A 23,141-nucleotide genomic window follows, 5' to 3' on the forward strand; every position below is an offset into this window, starting at 1 on the left:
TCAGGAGTTCTGTCAGAGGGGCCGTAATGGTCGCAAAGTGGGGTACGAACCGCCGGTAATAGCCGGCTAGGCCCAAGAATTGACGCACCTGCCTCTTCGTGGTTGGCGCCTGATATTCCTAGAGTGCTTGAACCTTCCCGATGAGGGGGCGTACCTGTCCCCGCCCCAGGGTGTACCCCAGATAAGTGGTTTCTTCCCACCCGATTCGGCATTTCTTGGGATTGGCTGTGAGGCCGGCGGCGCGGAGGTCCCTGAGGACAGCCGCCACTTGGTTGAGATGTTCCTCCCAGTTACTGCCATAGATGACCACATCATCCAGGTAGGCGGCGGCGTACTTGGTGTGAGGTTGCAAAAGCCGATCCATCAAGCGCTGGAAGGTTGCTGGGGCCCCATGGAGGCCGAAAGGCATCCGAGTAAACTGGTACAGGCCTGATGGGGTGGCAAACGCGGTCTTCTCCTTGGATCGGGGCTCCAAGGGGATCTGCCAGTACCCCTTGGTGAGATCTAAGGTGGTGATATAGCAGGCTTCTCCCAGCCGGTCAAGGAGCTCATTGACGCGGGGCATTGGATACGCATCAAACATTGAAATGGCGTTGACTCTCCGAAAGTCAATACAAAACCGCCGACTCCCATCTGGCTTCGGAACGAGGACGACGGGGCTCCGCCACTCGCTCTGGGAATGCTCTATAACACCCAGTTCCAACATGGCCTGGACTTCCTCCTCCACAGCCTCTCGCATTCGCCTAGGCAATGGCCGGGTCGTCTCTTGGACCACCACCCCGGGGTCGGTCTGGATTGCATGGTAGGTGAGCATAGTCTGTCCAGGCTTCGTGGTGAAGGTCCTGGGGAATGCCTTCACTAAGCAGAGGGCCTGTTCCCGCTGCTCAGCCGTGAGCATCTCGGCTAGCTGGGGTTCCCCATTATCAGGGTCTTCGGGGGGTTGTGGCCCAAGGTCTGGTTCAGGTGGGTACAGGGCAATTAGTAGTCCTTCCCGTTCCCGCCAGGGTTTTAAAAGGATTTACATGATAAATCTGCTTTCCCTTTCGGTGATCAGGCTGCCGGATTTCGTAACTAACAGGCCCCACTTGGCGAAGGACTTAATACGGGCCCTGCCAGCGGGCAAAAAGCTTTGATTCCTCCGAGGGGAGCAGGAGGAGAACTCGGTCCCCGGGGGCAAATTATCGGACCTGGGTGTCCCGATTATATTGCTGCTCCTGGCCCCTTTGGGCCGTGTTTAAGTTTTCCCTCGCGAGTTCACCCGCCCGGGCCAGCCGCTCCTGCAGCTGCAGGACGTATTGTAAAAGGCCCTGCGTTGAGGATGGTGTATGTTCCCAAGTTTCTTTCAGGAGGTCCATCACTCTGCGGGGCCGTCGCTCATAGAGGAACTCAAATGGAGAGAACTTCGTGGAAGCCTGTGGAACTTCCCGAACCGCCAGTAGTAAAGGGGGAAGTAGTTGATCCCACTGACGGAGGTCCTGGGTGGGGAAGCGTCGCAACATTCCCTTCAGGGTTTGATTAAAACGTTCGACTAACCCATCCGTCTGGGGATGGTAAACTGAGACCTGCAGTTTCTTAATCCCCAGCAGGGCACATACTTGACGGAACAACTTAGAGGTGAAGTTGGTCCCTTGGTCAGTAAGTAACTCTCGAGGGAGGCCTACCCTGGCGAAGATCTTCACGAGCTCTGCTGCGATAGTGCGGGCAGTGATATTCCTTAAGGGGATAGCCTCAGGGAAGCGGGTGGCGTAGTCCATCAAGACAAGGATATACTGGTAGCCCGCCTGACTTTTCGGGAAGGATCCGACCAGGTCCATCGCTACTCGTTCAAACGGAACGCCCACTATTGGCAATGGAACCAGGGGGGCCTTCCGGACCCCGGCCGGGGCGGTGCGTTGGCAGTCCGGGCATGACCCACAGTAATCCTTCACCTTGCGGTGGATGCCGGGCCAGAAGAACTTGGCTAGGACCCTAGCCGCGGTTTTCTCCGGTCCTAAATGGCCTGCGGCTGGGATGTCATGGGCTAGCTTTAGGACCGCCCGTCGATGAATGCGGGGAACCACGAGTTGGGTCCGGACCTCTTGACTTTGAGGGTCCCGCTCCACGCGGTAGAGACGATCCTGATCAAGTTCAAATCTAGGCCATTGGGTCGCCCGCTGGGCCTCCACGACCTTCCCCTCTACCCGTGCCAGCTGTTCATAGGCAAACCGGAGCGTAGGGTCCTCCCTTTGGTCTCGGCTAAAGTCCCTAATGTCCACAGGGAGGCCCCCTGTCTCCTGGCCGTCCTGCCCGGGTGAGAGGGATGGGTCAACGCCGGGGTCGGGGCTCCGCCTGGGGCCTGGGTCCGTCGCAGAGGGGGCTCCCTCGAAAGCCTCTTCCGGAGATAGGGACCGGAGCACCTCGACGAATTCTGGCCAGTCCCGGCCCAGGATGATTGAGTAGGCAAGGGATGGGGCCACAGCCACGTTCATTAACTGAGTTGCCCCGTCTACCGTGAGAGGGACCTGCACCGTGGGGTACGGTTTCACATCTCCATGTATGCACTGTATCCGTACCTCCCCGATGATCTGCTCGGTGTCCGGGAGGAGGGACTGGCGGACAAGAGTCTGCCCACAGCCCGAATCAATTAGACCCACAACAGGTGTCCCGGCGATGCTCATGGGGGCCGTCAGTTTGGCCGTGGACGGCGGGTGGGCCCGGCGCTCCCCGGTGTACACCCGGCCAAAATCGCATTCCATCGCCGTACAGTCTCGTTGCAGGTAGCCGTACTCCCCACACCGAAAGCAAGGTCCCACCTCTGTGCGCCCCGGCCATGCAGGGTCACCCGGGTGGCCGCGGGGTTGGCCGGGGCCCGATGGACGGGCCAAACGTCCGGATGGTGCGGGTTGTGGGGCCTCGGGCCGTCGGGGAAAAGTCGTGCCGCCGCCGTTTGGTCGTCGGGCTCGAGCTGGCACATTGACTTTGGGGGTGGACCCCCTTTCCGGCTTCTGAGCGCCGGGTCCAGAGCTTGGGGGTTGGGCTGTCGGTCCTATTGGGGCCTCGGCCTCTAGAAAGTCCTCCATAAGTGTGACCGCTGCACTTAGAGTTTGAGGTTGGTGCCGCAACACCCACGCCCTCCCTGGAGTCGGAAGGATGTGGACGAATTGCTCGAGGATGATCTGCACCTCAGCCACAGTGCGACGCTCGGGTTGTAGCCATCGGCACGCTGCATCCTTTAATTCCTGTGCCACGGCCCGGGGTCGGGCACCCGGGGGGTAAAGTTTTCCCCGAAACTGTCGCCGAAAAGTCTCCGGGGTGATGTCGAAGGCATCCAGGATAGCCGCTTTTACTCTGGCGTAAACACGGGCTTCATCGTCTGGTAGCCCCCGGTAAGCCTTCTGGGCCGGCCCCGTTAGATAGGGGGCAAGCAGGGTTGCCCATTGGTCCGGCGCCCAACCAGCTACTGCAGCAACCTGCTCGAAGGTCACCAGATAAGCCTCTGCGTCATCCTCAGGCCCCATCTTGGCCAGACGGATTGGTGGAGCAGGAAGGTTGGGGTTGGTCACCCCGCCTGGCTGGGCTCCACCGGGGCTCGGCCACAGGGTGGCAAGTTGCTGGAAACATTGGGTCTGTTGTTTGCGGTGCTGGGCCCCCAAGGTTTGAAGCAACTGCTGCTGGTGGGTCCCCAGCTGCTGTATGAGTTGTTGCTGCTGCTGCTGCTGAGTCTCGGCCAGCACCTTGATGAGCCTTTCCATCTCCATCTTCCGTTTAGGGGCTGTCACTGCCTCCTTGCTCTAATCCCTTCCGGCAGGGATAGGGGGCGCTGCCCACATTCTCCACCACTTGTGATCCGCGTCGGCCCACCTACCCGCTAGGGGGCGGTGGGGAGCTACGAGGTCACTGGCCGGCTTGGGTCATGCCTCCGTCAGCGGGGAATTAGCGGCGGGGCGGCCTCCAGCCAGAGTCAGTGGCGCGCCCCTCAGGCAGGGGAGCGTCGGCAAAGGTCAGTAGCGCGCCCCTCAGGCAGGGGAGCGCCGGCAAAGGTCAGTAGCGCGCCCCTCAGGCAGGGGAGCGCCGGCAAAGGTCAGTAGCGCGCCCCTCAGGCAGGGGAGCTCCGGCAAAGGTCAGTAGCGCGCCCCTCAGGCAGGGGCGCCGGCAAAGGTCCCGGCGTGGCTCGGCTGGGTAGGGGAATGCAGGCCCACCCTACACCACTGCGTTCCAGCCCAGGGCCCTGGCAGTGGCAGGACGAGGGTCCCGCCACTGGATCAGCGGCGTCCTTCCGCAATACAGACTCACCACTGTGCAGCTCTGTCCCTGGGCTACTTCCTACCCGATTGCTCGTCCGAATCCCTCTGGTCCTGCCGGTGCGTCGGGGTAGTCCGCTGTTGGCAGCTCCAGCTTCCCCTCAGGCTCAGGCTCCTCCAGCTCCTCTGGGTACTCAGCTGCTGGCAGCTCCAGCTCCCCCTCCGGCTCCTCCAGTTCCTCTGGGTACTCGGCAGCGGGCAGTCCTGGCAGCCCCAGTCTGTCCTCCAGATGAGGTCTCCATTGGTCCAGGGCCTCCCCTGGCATGGCAGCAGGGTCTGAAGGGAGCAGCCCACAGTCTGCGTCTGCCTCCCTCCCTGGTGCTGCCCTAACTGAGCTAAGGGCCCCGCCCTTTATACTTCCTGTTCCACCCCTCCCCTTCCGGGGGGTGGAGTGAGCTTGGGCTGGCCCCGCCCACTCAGGCTGAGGGAAAGGCCCTTTACCCTCAGGTTCGGAGGGCAGCCACCCTGGCTCCCTACAAGGATGAACACACTCAGTAGATTATAAACTTTGTAATGATACCTTACAAGAGATCTTTTGCATAAAGCATATTCCAGTTATATTATATTTACACTCATAAGCATACTTCCATAAAACATATGGAGTGCAACGTCACACAGACATTATGGATTGCAGTGCAGTTCCTAACTGAAGAAGACTCGCATGCGCCCGACATTCTGTGTGATATGGATAGGAGCAACTTTAGATTGCTTTTGGCATTCACAGAGCAGGTGCACCTGGTAGACCGTCACTTTTGGGCTTGGGAAACAAGCACTGAATGGTGGGATCGTATCATCATGTAAGTGTGGGATGATGAGCAGTGGCTACAGAACGTTTGGATGCGGAAAGCTACCTTCCTGGAACTGTGTGTGGAGCTCGCCCCAGACCTGCGGTGCAAGGACACCAGAATGAGAGCTGCCCTCTCGGTAGAGAAGCATGTGGCAATCACTGTGTGGAAGCTGGCAACTCCAGACTCGTACCGGTCGGTCACAAATCAATTTGGAGTGAGGAATTCAACGGTTGGAGCTGCGTTAATGCAAGTGTATAGGGTAATATATTGCATCCTGCTACGAAGGACCGTGACTCTGGGAAATGTGCGTGAAATAGAAATGGGTTTGCAGAAATGGGTTTCCCTAACTGTGGAGGGGCCATAGATAGCACACATATTCCAATTTTGGCACCAGACCACCTTGTGATGGAGTACATCAATAGGAAGGGGTACTTCTCCATGGTGCTGCAGGCGCTTGTGTATCACCGTGGGTGTTTCACTGACATCAACGTGGGGTGGTCTGGGAAGGTGCATAATGCATGTATCTTCAGGAACACCAGCCTGTACAGAAAGCTTCAAGCGGGGACTTTCTTTCCTAACCAGAAGATTACAGTGTGGGGTGTTAAATGCCCATAGTGATTCTGGGGAACCCTGCCTACCCCTTACAGCTATGGCTCATGAAACCTTATGCAGGATATCTGGACATCAGTAAGGAGCAGTTCAATAGGAGGCTCAGTAGGTGCCGGATGACAGTTGAATGTGCCTTAGGAAGATTAAAGGTGTGCTGGTGATGCCTTTATGGCAGGTTGGACCTCACTGAGGATAATATTCCTATGGTCATAGTTGCGTGCTATACGTTGCATAATCTCTGACAAGCTAAGGGTGAAAGGTTTGCTCAAGGGTGGAGTGTGGAGGCAGACCACTTGGCTGCTGATTTTGAGCAGCCAGATACCAGGGTTGTCAGTGGAGCCCAAAGGGGAGCTATTTGAATCAGGGAGGCTTTGAGGCAGCCCTTTGACAATGACCGCCCATGTAGTTTTCCTAGGGGGCAATGGTGACATTTGGGGCCTTATCACTCACTCTCACTCATGCCCGTCACCCCAGTCGGGGTATGGGCCGCCAACCACAGATCTCCAGAGTCCTTTATCCTGGGCCATTTGCTCTAGCTGGTTCCAGGTATAGCCCATTTTTTTGCTATCAGCCTGAAGGTCGCGTCGCCAGGTGTTTCTTGGACGGCCTCTTTTCCGCTTGCCTTGGGGGTTCCACCGCAATGCCTGTCTAGTGATGTTGGTTGGCTGCTTGCGTAGTGTGTGTCCTATCCAACCCCACCTTCTCCTTCTAATTTCTTCCTCTGCTGGAAGTTGATGGGTCCTCTCCAAGAGGTAGATGTTGCTGATGGTGTCTGGCCAGCGGATCTGGAGAATCCTTCTAAGGCAACTATTTATGAAGGTCTGGATCCTCCTGGTGGTTGTTTTAATTATCCTCCAGGCTTCAGCTCCATACAATAAGACTGATTTCACGTTGGAATTGAACAGTCTAATCTTTGTTGCCAAAGACAGCTCTCTAGAGCTCCAGATGTTCTTGAGCTGTAAGAAAGCTGCTCTTGCCTTACCAATCCTTGCTTTGATGTCTGCGTCCGTGCCACCCTGTTGGTCGATGATACTGCCTAGGTAGGTGAAGGACTGCACTTCTTCCAGAGGGATTCCATTCAGTGTGACTGGGTCATTACTGATGGAGTTAATCTTGAGGATCTTGGTCTTGTCCTTGTGGATGTTGAGGCCAACCTGTGATGACATGGCTGCCACTACGTTGGTCTTCTCTTGCATCTGCTGTTTGCGATGCGAAAGGAGTGCAAGGTCATCAGCAAAATCCAGGTCATCAAGCTGGGTCCACAACGTCCACTGGATTCCGTTCCTACGCTCATAAGTGGATGTCTTCATAATCCAATCAATGACAAGGAGAAAGAGAAATGGTGACAACAAGCATCCTTGTCTGACTCCGGTTCGCACCTGGAAGCTGTTTGTAAGCTGCCCTCCATGGATCACTCTACAGTGTATGCCATCATATAAGTTCTTAATCAGGTTGACCACCTTTGCTGGGATGCCATAGTGCCGAAGGAGCTTCCAGAGAGTCTCTCGATCCACGCTATCGAATGCTTTTTCATAGTCAACAAAGTTGATGTACAATGAGGAGTTCCACTCCATAGACTGCTCGACTATGATGCGAAGCGTTGCTATCTGGTCCGTGCATGATCTATTTTGTCGGAAACCTGCTTGCTCATCTCGTAGCTGTGGGTCGACGGCATCCTTCATTCTCTCTAAGAGAACTCGGTTGAAGACCTTCCCTGGCACCGACAGAAGTGTGATTCCTCTGTAGTTGGCACAATTGCTGAGGTCTCCTTTCTTGGGGATTTTAATAAGATATCCCTCTTTCCAGTCTGCTGGAATCACTTCTTCTTCCCATATCTTCTCAAAGAGGGGGTACAGCATTTCCACTGAAACATCCAGATCTACTTTCAGGGCCTCTGCTGGAATATCGTCAGGTCCAGCCGCCTTCCTATTCTTCATCATAGTGATGGCTTTTCTGATCTCATCTCTGGTTGGTCTATCACAATTGATTGGAAGGTCTTCGTTGGCTGGGTCAATGTCTGGTGGATTTAATGGTGCTGGTCTATTCAGGAGTTCCTCAAAGTGCTCCGCCCATCTATTCATCTGTTGTTCTATTTCTGTTATAGACTTTCCCTGCTTGTCTTTGACGGGACGCTCTGGTTTGCTGAACTTTCCAGACAGTCGCTTGGTGATGTCATATAGCTGTTTCATATTACCGTTGTATGCTGCCTGCTCCGCTTCTGCTGCCAGTCCATCCACATAATCTCTCTTATCCTTCCTAATATTCCTCTTCACTGCTCTATGGGCTTCAGCATACTCTTTTTGCACTTTAGCCTTTGCTGCTCTAGTCCTGCTGTTATTAACTACTGCCTTCTTCTTCTTTCTATCTTCTATCTTAGTCAAGGTCTCTGCTGTGATCCACTCTTTCTGCTGATATTTCTTAATTCCAAGCACTTCCTGGCATGCTGACCTAAGTGTCTCTCTCACTTTCTGCCATCTGTTGGATACACTGTCTTCCTCTTCCTCAGACCGATCCTGTGGTACTGAAAACTTATTCTTCAGCGTCAGTCCAAAATCTTCCTTGATCTTATGATCCTTCAAAAGGCTAACGTTGAACTTCACTCTTCTATCTGACGCGTCTATCCAGTTCTTCTTCAGCTTCAGCTTCAATCTGGCCACCACTAAGTGATGGTCGGACGCTACGTCTGCTCCTCTTCTAACTCTAACATCCTGCAAAGATCTTCTGAACTTCTTGCTAATACAGACATGATCGATCTGGTTTTCTATCATGCCTGCTGGCGATACCCAGGTACTCTTGTGGATCCGCTTGTGAGGAAAGATGCTACCTCCTATGACCAAGTTGTTAAGTGCACACAGATCCACAAATCTCTCTCCATTCTCACTCATCTCTCCCAGAGCGTGGGTCCCCATGACTTGTTCATATCCTGTGTTGTCAGGTCCAATTTTGGCATTAAAATCTCCCATAAGGATGGTAATGTCTTTGTCTGGGAGAATCTCTAATATTTTCTGAAGTCTATTGTAAAAATAGTCTTTGTCCCCCTCTTCACTGTCATTGGTTGGAGCATAGCACTGTACAACATTCATCTTAATCCTCTTCATTTTAGTTCTGAAGGATGCTGTGATGATCCTGGAACCATGTGCCTCCCAACCAATCAGTGCCCTCTGTGCCTGCTTGGACAACATGAAGCCTACTCCCCGTGTGTGGGGTGCGTCACTCTCTTCATGCCCGGAATACAACAACAGCTCTCCTGTCAACAGTCGTCTTTGTCCAGCTTGCGTCCATCTTGTCTCGCTAATGCCTAGTAGGGTCAAGTTGTTGCTCCTCATCTCTGCTGCGACCTGTGCCATCTTTCTTGACTCGTACATGGTCCTCACGTTCCATGTACCAATGGTAATCCTCCTGGTTGCAAGAAGGGTAATCAGCTTAGTGGCTTCCTCACGACTTTCACCACCCAGCGTCATGCGTCTTCGAGTCGAAGACCCTTCTTTTTCCAGGCTAAAAGTCTCTGTTATCTCTATTGTTGGCGTTTCTATAGCAGGTTGATTTTTTTTTTACGGGGTGGAGTTGCTAGCCCCACGCCCAACCCTCCTCCTTTATCCTGACTTGGGACAGGCAGATGGCCCCAAAGGACCTCTCTGGTGGAGTTTTGGGGCCTTATATTCCTGTAATAAAGTGATTAAAATGCCTGTGCATGTATTGGCAATGCCTGCAATCTCACCTTGTAGAAAAAAATAAAGATGATTTACCATTATAAAAGTTTGCTTTTATTGCACAAGAAACCACATACACAAACACACATATGCTTGGTGGGGAAGGGCAGACTTTCACAGCTATGTGTAGGTCCAGCTATCGCTGTAAAAGTTGTCCCAGAGGGTGGAGTTAAGGGGAAACCGAGAAGTTCTGGAAGGTGGAAAGGAATGTTCTGGCGGAGTTTGGGGTGTGGAGCATTGAAAAGAGTTCTGAATTTGCTGCAGTGGGGGTTGAGCACTAATCTGCTCAGTGCACATTATTAAGGACTTCAGCATCTGTGTTTGCTCCTCCATTACTTTAATCATCCGCTCAGTAGTGTCCTTAACAAATGCGTGATTCTCTTTTCTGTCCTGTTGTTTAGCTTTTTTCTGCATTGGAGCACTGCAGGACCTCACAGAACATGTCTTCTTTGCTGTGTCTTGGGTGCATTCTTATCTGGTGGAGACGCTCAGCCGAGATGTGTGGGGTGTTCCTTGAAGGCCACATCTGGTGAAGCACAGGGGACAATGCACAGAAGCGGGATTGTTAAATTCACACATAGCATTGAAACATTTCTGTTAAATACACCTTTTGCAACATTGCCATCACTTTCTCACTGACCCTAGCCAGGCACATATCTCTGCAAACACCCAAAGCATGGTGAGTGTTGGCGGGGGAGGGGGAGGATGGGGTGCTCCACATGGGGAAAAGAGCACACACTGTTTGCAAGGGTTGTGGTGCAGCATTCTAGGGAACAAATTCTAAAATTCTCCCACACTTTTCCACAGGCAGGTGTAATTCTAGCAGATATCTCACTGCTAAGGATAAGCAGGGAAACGAGGGCACATCTACTCCATGCTTGTGGCTTCCGCCCTGCTCCCTATGCTGCTTGCCTGTGTGTCACTTTGGTTCCTGCACAAGTGATTGCTGAATGGCCCTGGAAAGTTTCCTACTATGGGGGAAGGAACAAAGCTGCTCTGCCACGGAACCTTTGGCAGTGGATTACTGAGTACCTCCAGGAAACTTTTCTGAAGATCTCTCTGGAGGATTCCCGTGAGATCTCAGCGTGCATCAGCATCTTGTTCCACTGTACTGATTAGCTACACAGGGTAATGTCCAGTTCACAGAAACACAGCCAGCCTCCCACATTTCTTCTATGAACCCACCTCCACACTACACAAGCCACAACCACTTACCAGGAGTCTCATCTCCTGCTTCTTGCTTGCTGGAGAGCAACTGCTGAGACTGGCTAGAAACCTCTGGAGTGGAGAACAGTTCCTGGCTGCCTGCCGCACCGGGCAACCCCGCCGGGAGCTGCACATCCTCATTTAACTCCACGTCTTCATCAATAACTTCATTCTTCTGGGGTGGGTCTCTTTTCGCCGCCTCCGTGCCCTCCGAAGTATCCACGGAGCTGTTGGCGATCGAGGTGGGGTCGTCACCAAGGATAGCATCCAGCTCCTTATAGAACCAGCAGGTCTTAGGTGAAGCACCTGAGTGATGGTTTGCCTCCCTCGCCTTATGGTACGCCTGCCTCAGCTCCTTTATCTTCGCTCTGCACTGCAGCATGTCCCAATCATAGCCCTTTTCACACAAGCCTCAAGAAATCTGCCCGTAGGTATCCTAATTCCTACAGCTCAAGTGCAGCTGGCACTGCATAGCCTCCTCTCCCCATATACGGAGCAGATCCAACAGCTCTGCAGTGGTCCAAGCGTTTGCTGCAATAACCCACCATGGTCACCTGGGAAGATGTGATGCGACCTCTCCACGCTGAGCAAACAGGAAATGGAATTTCAAAAATTCCCAGGGCTTCTAAGGGGAAGGGGCGGATGGTTGTTTATCTGGCTGCAGGGCAGTGGAGTTCAAACTGCTGACCAGAGCAGTCAGGATGGGCATTGTGGGACACCTCCTGGAGGCCAATTAAAGCGATGAAACGAAGGGTGGTGTCTACACTTGCACTTTGTCAACAAAATTGTAGAGGAAAAAGATGTAAATTTCTTGTGAGGGTGGATGTATTTTATCACCAAAACCAGGCATTTCCCCCAATAAGCGTCGCCTTGCAGTGTACACATTCACTGTTTGAGTCAACAAACAGCAGTTTTGATGACATAACTTAGTAGTGTAGACAAGGCCTACGTGTCGGTGGCAGAGTTGCGCTAAATTGAGAATTGGTGTCAATCAGGGCGGGTATTCTGAGGTGAGAGCTGGTATCAGGGCCGGCTCCAGGGTTTTGGCCGCCCCAAGCAGCCAAAAAAAAAAAAAAAAAGCCGCGATCGCGATCTGCTGTGACAATTCGGCAGAAGGTCCTTCGCTCCCAGTGGGAGTGAGGGACCGTCCGCCGAATTGCTGCCGAATAGCTGGATGTGCTGCCCCTCTCCCAAGCAGCCGCCCCAAGCACCTGCTTGCCAAGCTGGTGCCTGGAACCGGCCCTGGCTGGTATAGATCGGAGTGGGGGTTGCAATGAGGTCAGATTTGGTATGAATGAGGGTGTTGTGCTTAGGTGACAGGTGTTATCAATCTGGAGGAGCACGCTGAAGTAAGAATTGGTATCAGTGGCTGGGGTTACACTGAGATCAGAGTTGGAATCAGTGGGGACGAGGTTGCGCTGAGGTGAGAGTTGGTGACAATCAGGGGGTTGCTCTGAGGAAAGAGTTGGTATAAATTGCTGGGGGTTGCTCTGAATTGTGAATTGGTATCATTCAGGAGGTTGCTCTGTGGTAAGAGCTGATATTGATTGGGGGTTGTGTTGAGGGGAAAGTTGGTATCAATCAAGGGGGTTGTATTGATGTGAGAGGTGGTATCAATGGGGGGGGCACTTTGCTGTGAGATTTTTTTGTATTGGTGGGAGGTTGTGCTGAGGTGATAGTTTTAATGATCCGGGGATTGCTCTGAGCTGAGAGTTGGTGTCAGTTGGGGTTAATCTGAGGTGAGAGTTGGTACCAATTGGGATTGTGTGTTACTCTGGTGTGATAGTTGATGTCAGCTGGGTGTGTGTTCTCTGAGGTAATAGTTGGTATCAATTATAGAGGTTGATCAGTGATCAGAGTTCCTGTCAACTATGGGGAGAACTGGTGTCAATCAAGGGGGTTGCAATGAGGTGAGAGTTTGAATCATTGGGGGTTGTGCTGGGATGAGAGTTGGTATCAATCTGGTGTGGTTTTTCTGAGATGAGAGTTAATATCAATCGGAGGGTTGCTCTGAAATGAAAGTTGGTGTCAATCAGGGGCCTGCTGTAAGGTGAGAGGTGGTGTAAATCAGAAGGGCTGCTCTGAGGTCAGAGTTAGTATCAGTGTGGGGGAGGTTCTCTTAAGATGAGAGTTAATGTCAAATGCGGGGTGGGATAAATGAGAGAGGTTTCTCTGAGTTGAGAGTTGGTATTAATCGGGAAGTTGCTCCAAGGTCAGAGTTGGTATAAATCCTGGGATTTCTCTCAGGTGACAGTTGCTATCAATCAGGGGGTAGTTCTGAGGTTAGAGTTGGTATCGATTGGGGTGTGGGGGAATTGGACTGATGTGATAGTTTGAATCAATCAAGGTGATTGTGCTGAGGTGAGAGGTGGTATCAGTCTGTGCCCTCTGATGTGAATGTTGGTATAAATTGGGGGGTTACTCTGAGGTGAGAGTTGGTGTCAGCTGGGGGTTTCACTGAGGTGAGAGTTAGAATCAATCAAAGGGATTGTGTTGAGGTGAGAACTGGTGCCCTTTGATTTGAGTGTTGGTATCGGGAGGATTGCACTGAGGTGAGGGTTGGTATTAATCGCAGGGTTGCTCTAAGGTAAGAGGTATCAATAGTGGGGCTTGGACTGAAGTAAGAGTTGGTATCAGTTGGGGGACTTTGAGGTGAGTGTTGGTGTCAGTGGGGATTGAGGTAAGAGATTAGTAAATATTTCCAACATCCAGAATTGGGACACTGGGGAGGGCGTTGAGTTACTATAAAGAATTCTTTCCCAGGTGTCTGGCTGGTGGGTTGCATCCACACACTCAGAGTCTAACTGATCCTCATATTTGAGGTCAGGAAGGAGTGTTTCCCTAGGTCAGATTGGCAGAGACCCTGTTTTTTTTTTTTTTTTTGCCTTCCTTGTATCATAGGGCACCCTTAACTTGCAGGTTTGAAATAGAGTAAATGATGGATTCTCTGTCACTTGAAGTCTTCAAATTAAGATTTGAGGACTTCCAGAGATTATGGTCCTATCACAGGAGTGGGTGGGTGAGGTTCTGTGGCCTATGAAGTGAAGGAGGTCAGACTATATGATCATAATAGCCCTTTCTGGTCTTAAACTCTATGAGTCTATGTCAATCGGGGTCTCTGAGATGAGAGATGGTTTTAGTCGAGGGGAGACCTCTGAGGTTAGAGGTGGTGTCAGTTGTGAATGGGACTCAGAGGTGTGAGATTTTGTCAGCTGGGAAGTCAAAGATCAGGCAGTTCTGGGACCCTGTTTTGCGGAACTCTGCTGGGGTTCCTCTGAATTGGAGATTGTGTCTGTTGTGGAAGCAGTTGGCTCTGAGATGAGAGTTGGTGTAATGTAATTCCTGTGGGGGACCGTCAGATCAGAGATCATGTTAGCTGGGGGACTACTAGTCAGGAAGCATTCTGAGGTAAGAGATTATGTCAATTAGGGGTTCTCTGAGGTGATATGGTAGTAAGGGAGAATGGGGGGTGATTCCATGGAGCTCTGAAATAGGAGATGATGTCTGTTGGGTGATGGAGTGTTTCTGAAGTTAGAGAGATGGTGTAAATTGGAGGGTGGACTCTGAGGTGAGAGATGATGTTTGTTGGGAGGGGAAATTTCTTTGGTGAGAACTGGAAAGACCCCTGAGGTGAGAGATGGTGTCAGTCAAGGGGAGACACCTGAGATGAGGGGAGGTGACACTTGTTGTTGGGAGGGGGTAAGGTTACTCTGAGGTTGGCGATGTTGTCCATTGGGGGGGCTCATGAAATGAGAGATTTTTTCAGTTGACAGGGCTTAGGGTCAAGAGAAAGCTGTGATTCTTTGTCCTCGGTGCTCTGCTGGGGAGATCAGGTTTCATAACCAGTCCTGATCACTCCCTGTGGGTGGCTGGTATCACCTCTTATCTCTTTTCTTTTTTTCTTTGCAGTTACCTCATCGCCGAGTGACATTCTCTGCAGCTAATCAGGCACAGGACTTGCAGGACCCCTCACAACATAGTTACTATGACAGCGGGCTAGAAGAGTCAGAAACTCCCAGCAGCAAGTCATCATCAGGGCCCCGAATTGGGCCACTAGCTCTGCCTGAGGATCATTATGAGCGCACCACACCCGATGGTAGTATTGGGGAGATGGAGCACCCTGAAAACGGTAAGAGAGCCTGCTGCATGCATGTCAGACTCCTTCCTGCAGATTGTCTTGGTGCAGGCACTTCAAAGACTCACAAATCTGCATCCCATGGAGGAGGGATAGGTTGGGGGGTTAGTAGCCATATTGGGACAGACTTGGACAGCGTGAGGCAGGGAGGCCAGAGAAAGTCACAGTTCTGATGGCAAGAGACGACCAAGGATGAGAAAGGGCTCAGCAAGATGGTCACTGGAGAGGAAGAAAGGAGAAAACAGGACCTGTGAGGTAAGAATAGAGGAGTCAAAGGGATGACTGGGGCTGACATGGCACAGGAAGGAGGGGAACCAGAAGGCTCTGATTTGAGTTGTCAGCAGAACATCCTGGAGGATAGTTGAAGGGGAGATCTGGGCTACAGTTTGCGACTGAGCTCTTGGGCAAATCACAGCTTTTTGTGTCTTGGAACAAAGGTCAGGGGAGAGTCTAGACTAGCATGTACAATATTGTTATATGTTAAAACTGGATTTGAAACTCTTGTTTAAACAGACCCAGAGGAGCAGCTGGGGTAGAAACAAGATGGAGGGGAGAGGGCCTAGGGGATTCCTTGGTGTAGAGATGGATATTGAAGCCATGGGAGCCTTCGTAGTGGCAGAGAGGGAGAATACAAAAGGACCAACCTTGGGATAGCAAGAGACATTGGAAGAAGAGGAGACATGGTGCAGCATGATTGTGGCAAACCCATAACAGCCTAACTCTTTTTTATGGCCCCATCAAAAATGTCTCTTCGTTCCCATTGCAGATCATCTGCCTCTTCTCCACTTCAGCCATGGCTTGGACACTGTTTTTGCCCCTTCCAGTGCCAGGGGTCTGTCTGTCTCCCCTCAACTAATCACTTCTGTCAGGCTAAGTTGCCTCCTCCTGCCCAGGCTCTGGCCATGTGCCCAATACCTTCCCTCCTCTACCTTCTGCATTCTGACATTGAGGAGTTTTCCTCTGAAACGAGGCCTCTCATTAAGTGGGCTGCAGAGGAATCTTTGGGGAAGAGCAGGGCATCAAAATTGTTGCTGTGAATTTTCCCTAGTGTTGGGAGAGATGGAAATAAGCAGGGGTTCCCTCACTTGGGACAGGGTAGATAAAGAGCGGCTGCATCAGCACATTACTGGGCACTTGCTGTGGCCGGAGCCTGCAGCGGGGCTCAGGCAGCCTGGGGGAAAGCCACTGGACCTCTACACTGGGAATACTCATAGTGCGATGGGAATTGCATGGTGGCAAAGGGCCTCAAATCTCTCCTTATTAGTTTCTGGGACAGGGGCCTGAGAGGATATGGCTGGAGTGCACTATGTTCCAGCTATTCTGGGCTGCTCAATGGACTTAGGGGAGCGCAGCCAGACCAAGTTAGAGCAATCTCTAGGACTGAAGTGGCCCCTGAATCCAGGGTGTGCTAAAATGGCATAAAGCTTCCCCTCTGACTGTGGGAATTTCATATAGACCACTTCCTCCCAAAGAGGAGAAACATTCAGCTTGGAAAAAGGGAAGAAAGGAGAGGTCTGGGGCCTGGCTGATGGGGTTCTTGGGGTCTCTCCCGTATGCTGTGTCATAACCCTCAGGTGAGAGCTGGGTGAGTGGAAGGGACTGTTGAGGGACCTGTGAGGAGGATTCTGATATGACACCATGTCACTGGGGGAGCAATGATTGAGTGTCATCAGTAATGACAGTGATCATGAGAGGATGAAGGCTGTGTGCCTGTGAAAACAGAGGAGGGAATAGGAAAGGAGGAGAGACTGGAGCTGGTCAGAGGAGGAGGTGAAGGAAGGAGAGACAGAACAAGGGACAGATGGGGACACACAGAAGATGGAAACAAGTAGCAGAGCAGAGTTCCCACTGGCAGCATATGGCATTTGCTGGGGAAGATTTTGGTGCAGAAACTGAGGCTCAGAAAGAGGAAGTGACATGCTCGGGCTGCAGAGTCAGCAACAGAATCTTGGCCTTGTGCTTTAGCCACATAGTCCTTCCTCTGCCTAGTGAGAGCTGCAGCTGCCTTTAGCCTCTGGGATTTTGACTATTCTGGACTCTTTTCCCCTTCTTGATGATTAATCCTGTTCAGGTCAGTTTCAGCTCCAGCAAAACTGTCACCACGCTGTTGGAGAGACCCCTTGACTAGACAGCAGAGGGAGATAATTTAGGCCCCACTATGTTGTTGATCTCTGAGATAGTCAATTCTCAGCAGGGGAGCAGAGTGCAAGGAGTGAGCTAGACCAGTGGTTTTCAAACTGCGGGTTGTGACCCAGAACTGGGTCACGGAATGTAAGGCACTGGGTTGCAGCCAGCTCCTAGGCGCGGGGCCACAGGGCTCCGCGCGCTGTCCCTGCCCCGAGCACCATCAAATGGGAGCCAGGGGAGGCTTGCATGCCTCCACCTAGGAGCTGGACCTGCTGCTGGCTGCTTCTGGGCCACAGTGCGATCCGCGGTGCCAGGAGAAGCAGGAAGCCCCTGCTGTGCCGCTGACTGGGAGCCACCCGAGGTAAGCCCATGCCCCAACCCCACGCCCCAATCCCCTGCCCCAGTCCTGAGCCCCCCCCAAAACCCAGAGCCCCTTCCTGCACCCCAAACCCCTCATCCCTGGCCCCACCCCAGAGCCTGCACCCCCAGCCCAGAGCCCTGATCCCTTCCTGCACCCCAACCCCTTGCCCCAGCCCTGAGCCCCCCCAAACCCGGAGCCCCCTTCTGCACCCCAAACCCCTCATCCCCAGCCCCAGCCCAGAGCCTGCACCCCCCAGCCCAGAGCCCAGAGCCCCCTCCCACACCCTGAACCCCTCATTCCTGGCTCTACCCTGCAGTCCTCACCCCCGCACCCCAACCCTCTGCCCCAGCCCTGAACCCCTCCCACACCCCAAACCCCTCATCCCCAGCTCCATTGGGATGCGGACATGAACAATTATCTTCAATTTGGTCGCCAGAAAAAAAGTTTGAAAACCACTGAGCTAGACCCTAGAGAGGGCAGGGGACACTTGTCCGGGTTAGTGCCCTGCACAAAGGAGGTGCATCTTCTGACTGAAGTACCTGAACATGACTCCCCTAAATAATGAAAATATCAGTCTCTGCTCATAAACTTTTCCCCTACCTCCTATAGTAAGGTGCCTTTACTAACATGCTCACTGTTGGTAAGCACCACACATACGTGCTTACCAACACACACATGCATGCACACACCATGTTCACATACACAACAGGACTGAAGAGATACAGAACTCTATTTTATGGCCACCATCACCTGGCCTGGGTCAAGCTCCCCTCACATGTTAGTCAGGCTCCCCTGTTTCCAGCAGCTGCTGGTACACACACAAACTTGATGCAGTGCAGAAAGTGTGAGAGGCCAGGGCTCCACTGATTCTTCTGACATTAACTCTAGCCTGTCTCTATGTTCTTCAGATTGTCTAACAAAGATAATTATATCAACCGAGAATATGAGGATAGGGTCAAAAATTCTGATCCCCCTAGGTGATACATTGGGTGACTATGGAACCAGGCCAGGGAATCTGTAGCTTGAAAGGTACCTAGTTACACTGCTACCTCACTTCATGATAATTAGCTAGAGAATCCTCTGGTGAGGCTAGCATATTGGGGTCTGATCCAATTTCATAGCTCAGAGTAGTAGTGTGACCCAAATTAAGGGGTCCTATGAAGCAGATATCATTATGACTTTGAATCAACTCATTCAGTTTCTCCAGCTGTCTTCTAACAGTGCCAACTCAATAAGGGCCATACAGGGAAATCTAGTTTTGTTTCTGAGATCTTGGAAGCATAGGCCATTCTTGCTCATAGAATGTGAAGTTAATGCTGGAGAAACACTATTATTAGATCCCACACAGCCCACCATCTGTGGCAGGTGCAGGACTGCACCCTATTGTACGTTTTCTAGAGTTTTGTCTAGTCTAGTAATAAATGTTCAAAATGATGGGTCTTCACCATTTTCCCCAGGAGACTGTTCAAAGCCTAAGAGATCTGATGGGCGGATGATCATCTTTTGAGATCTCTTCTGCTGGAAGGCAAAGTGCATAGTAGCTGTGTCTTTTCTTCTGTAAGTCATCCCTTATTTGGTTACCACAGACACTTTTGGATTCTTCCTTATTGGACACCTCCCACTGTGCAAGTTGCAGCGAAGTTCTGAGTTGCAAAGGCTGCATGAGCCTTTCCAAAAAGATTTAGTAGGTTGTTGAGGGAGATCTCTGCAGTATCTTGGCATTGACATATGCCATCTTCCCTGGTAACCCAATTGATTGGTACCTTTAGTACCTGACCAGGATGTCCCCTACTTCCTACCCAGCATTCTGCAATGCTGTCATCTGGTAGAGTGTGAAATACTGAGCTGGGGGCCCCTGTTCCCATTATATTGAAGATTTGCTCTGGTAAGGAAAGGCTGGGAATTGTTTAAGAACACTTTACTAGATGCCCAAAAAGCCACAATCTCACAATTGAGGAAGAATGCTGAATTGGTTAAAAAACTACCCGGGGATTAGAGGAGAAGAAAAGGCAGCAATAAAAAATTAAATATTTCAAACAAATGGAAAGGGGATCTTGATAGCAACGAATATAAATCAGAAGCTAGGAATTGGAGAAAATTGATAAGGGAAGGAAATGGACACAAGGAGAAATCTATGGTTAGCAGATTTAAGGATAATAAAAAGAAGCTTATTAGGAACAAAAAGAATCCTAACAATGGTATTGGTCCATTACTAGATGGAAATGGTAAAATTATCAATAATAATGCAGAAAAGGCAGATGTTCAATTAATATTTCTGTTCGGTATTTGGGAAGAAAACAGATGATGTAGTCAAATCATATCATAACTCTTTCCATTCCACTAGTGTCTCAGGAGGATGTTAAACAGCAACTATTAAAGTTAGACTTTTTAAATCAGCAGGTCCAGATAACTTTCATCCAAGCGTTTTAAAAGAGCTCGTTGATGAGCTTTCTGTAACATTAATGTTGATTTTAAATAAGCCTTGGAACATCAGGGAAGTTTCTGAGGACTGAAAGAACGCTAATTGTTGTGCCAATATTTAAAAAGTGTAAATGGGATGGCCCAAGTAATTATAGGTCTGTCAGTCTGACACCCATCCCGGGGAAGATAATGGAGTGGTTGATATGGGACTAGATTAATAAAGGATGGTAATATAATTAATGTCAATCAACATGGGTTTATGGAAAATGGATTTTGTCAAACTATCTTTTTTGATGAGATTACAAGCTTGGTTGATAAAGGTAATAGTGTTGATGTCATATACTTAGACTTCTGTAAGGCATTTGACTTAGTATGGCATGCCATTTTAATTAAAAAAACTAGAACAATATAAAATTAACATGGGCACACATTAAATGGATTAAAAGCTGACTAACTGATAGTTCTCAAAATGTGATTATAATTGGGGAATAATCATTCAATGGGTGCATTTCCAGTGGGTTCTCACAGGGATCAGTTCTTGGTCCTACACTATTTAACATTTTTATTAATGACCTGGAGGAAAACATAAAGTCATCAGTAAGGCTACGATTTTGTCATGGATATCTTTAGTAAAAGTCAGGGACAGGTCATGGGCAATAAACAAAAAATCACGGAAGCCATGACCTGTCCCTGACTTTTACTAAAAACATCCCTGATAAAATGGGGAGGGAGGAGGGTCCAGCAGCCTGCACCCCGTCTGCAGTGGCTGGGAACTGCAGGGACCCCATTGCTCAGTGGCTGGGAGCTGAGGAGGGGGTCCCCTTGCCGCCCTGTGGAGCTGGAGCTGGGGCAGGGGTCCCCTTGCCGTCTGCAGGTCTGGGAGCTGCGGGGGGCCCCTGCCAGCATCGCTGAGCAGCTCTGAAGTCCCTCTGCTGCCAGCGGCGGTTGGGCAGCTCAGGGGTCCCCACTGGCAGCAATGGCCAGTCAGTTGCAGGGGCTCCCACTGCACACAGCTGCTGGGCAGCTGCAGGAGAGTCCCCTGTGGCCTGCAGAGGCTGGGCTGCTGCAGGGGTCCCCTGCTGCTTCAGCAGATGTTACTGAGCATGCTCAGTTCACTCTAAGTAGCAAATTCAGTCAGATAGCAGTATTTCACACTACAGACCCTGTGGCAAAAAGGGCTAATGCCATCCTTGGATCCAATAATAAGGGAATCTCAAGTAGGAAAGGAGAGGTTATTTTACCTCTGTATTTGACACATTGTTGAGACTGCTGCTGGAATACTGTGTCCTGTTCTGGTGTCCACAGTTCAAGAAGGAAGTTGATAAATTGGAGAGGGTATAGAGAAGAATCTGGACAATGATTAAATTCGGACAGTTCTCTGGTCTGCATTATGCAGGTCAGACTAGATGATCCCAGTGATCCCTTCTGGCCTTGGAATCTATGAGTAAAGGATTGAAAAACATGCTTTATAGTAATAGACTCAAAGAGCTCAATCCATGTAGCTTAAGAAAGAGAAGGTTAAGGGGGACTTGATTACAGTCTATAGGTATCTATGTGAGGAACAAATATTTGACAACAGGCTCTTCAATCTAGCAGAGAAAGTACAACACCATCCAATGGCTGGAAGATGAAGCTAGACAAATTCAGACTGGCATACATTTTTAGTGGTGAGATTAATTAACCACTGGAACAATTTATCAAGGGCCATGGTGGTCATGTTACCTTTTGACCATGGAATCTATGAATAAAAAACAATGGTCACTAGGGTAAGTCAGAACTATAATAATATTACACACACAAAGAATAGTATTAACATTATTAAGATTGTGAAGCCAAGCACTCAAAGCTCAGTATACTGTGTCCAGTTTTGGGCCCCACACTACAAGAAGGATGTGGAAAAATTGGAAAGAGTCCAGCGGAGGGCAACAAAAATGATTAGGGGTCTGGAGCACATGACTTATGAGGAGAGGCTGAGGGAACTGGGTTTGTTTAGTCTCCAGAAGAGAAGAATGAGGGGGGATTTGATAGCAGCCTTCAACTACCTGAAGGGGGGTTCCAAAGAGGATGGAGCTCGGCTGTTCTCAGTGGTGGCAGATGACAGAACAAGGAGCAATGGTCTCAAGTTGCAGTGGGGGAGGTCTAGGTTGGATATTAGGAAACACTATTTCACTAGGTGGGTGGTGAAGCACTGGAATGCGTTACCTAGGGAGGTGGTGGAGTCTCCTTCCTTGGAGGTTTTTAAGGCCCGGCTTGACAAAGCCCTGGCTGGGATGATTTAGTTGGGAATTGGTCCTGCTTTGAGCAGGGGGTTGGACTAGATGACCTCCTGAGGTCCCTTCCAATCCTGATATTCTATGATTCTATGATTCAGGAAATGCCAAATTTAAGGTTGTCCCTATGCATTATGATATAGCGTTCATCAAATCATCACTTGCTATTTTTTCCATAGGAACTCTGCCTTATTTAATATGCAGGATTGAGTCAACTGTTTAACATTTGTTTATCATCTTCATTTGTTGTGAGGACCTCCTGCCTTATTTAATGCACACCATCCAAACCCTGCACTGAATATATAATTAACAATTGTCTAATGTATTTTCCATAGCACATATCACAGTAGTATGTACGCTTCATAAACATTAATGAGTTTATCTTCACAACTCCCTTTTGAGATAGGGAAGTATTATTATCCCCATTTTAGAGATTTAGATTGAATATTAGGAAAACTTTCTAACTATAACGATAGTTAAGTACTGGAACAGGTTACCTAGAGAGGTTGCAAAATCCCCATCATTGGAGGTTTTTATGAATAGATTAGTCAAACACATGTTGGGGTTGGTCTAGGTCAGGGGTCGGCAACCTACTGCATGCGTGCCAAACATGGCTGGCGAGCCGATTCTGAGTGCCACGCTGCTGCCCACTTAGAAGAGTAGGAGGAGGGGCGGAGGGGCCGGAATGCACCACGCTGTGTGAAGAAATGGGGAAGGGGGAAGGTTGGTTGCCACAGGATCAAGCTTCTGCCTCCTGCCCCCGCAGGGGAGAGCGGTGGGGAGGGGGTCCCGGCCCCCTGCCCCACTCAGCCCCCCCCTCCCACCGCTCCCAGTTTCTTCATACAACGTGTTGCATTTCAGCCCCTCCTCCTCCCAGAGGAACAGTGTTGAGCACAGCGTGCTGGCTGCTCCGTAGAGCAGGCAGAGAGGTAGGGACGGGCCTGGGGGAGTGGGGTGGAACAGGGCATATCCCTCCCAGCCCCCTGCCATGAGCCGCTCAGGGCAGGGGGCTGGGAGCACCCCCACGAGCCGAGCACCCCAGCCTTCTGCCCTGCACCTCCCCACCCCAACACACACTCATCCCTCTGCCCTGCACCCCCACAGCCCCATCCCTCTGCCCTGCACCCCCCACACACCCCTCAGTCCTCTGACCTGACCTCGAGTTGCCCCCAACACCCAGCCTTCTGCCCTGCATCTCCACACACACCCCAGCCCTCTGCCCTGAACCCCCCCC

General features: G+C 50.8%; 1 protein-coding gene across 5 annotated transcripts in view; it reads left to right on the forward strand.

The window, feature by feature from the left end:
* PCDH1 (protocadherin 1) overlaps positions 1-23,141 on the forward strand; it is a 154,814-nt gene that overhangs the window by 68,204 nt on the left and 63,469 nt on the right. For 3 of the 5 annotated variants that reach the window (XM_034778144.1, XM_034778146.1, XM_034778145.1), the window contains exon 4: positions 14,503-14,722. In XM_034778144.1, the coding sequence (XP_034634035.1) occupies positions 14,503-14,722 (220 nt within the window). Of the gene's footprint in view, positions 1-14,502; positions 14,723-18,673; positions 18,774-23,141 lie in introns of all 5 variants that reach the window. The other 2 variants (XR_004646735.1, XR_004646736.1) reach the window with 1 other exon arrangement.

The sequence above is a fragment of the Trachemys scripta genome, chromosome 8 (assembly GCF_013100865.1).
Source record: "Trachemys scripta elegans isolate TJP31775 chromosome 8, CAS_Tse_1.0, whole genome shotgun sequence".
NCBI lineage: Eukaryota > Metazoa > Chordata > Testudines > Emydidae > Trachemys > Trachemys scripta.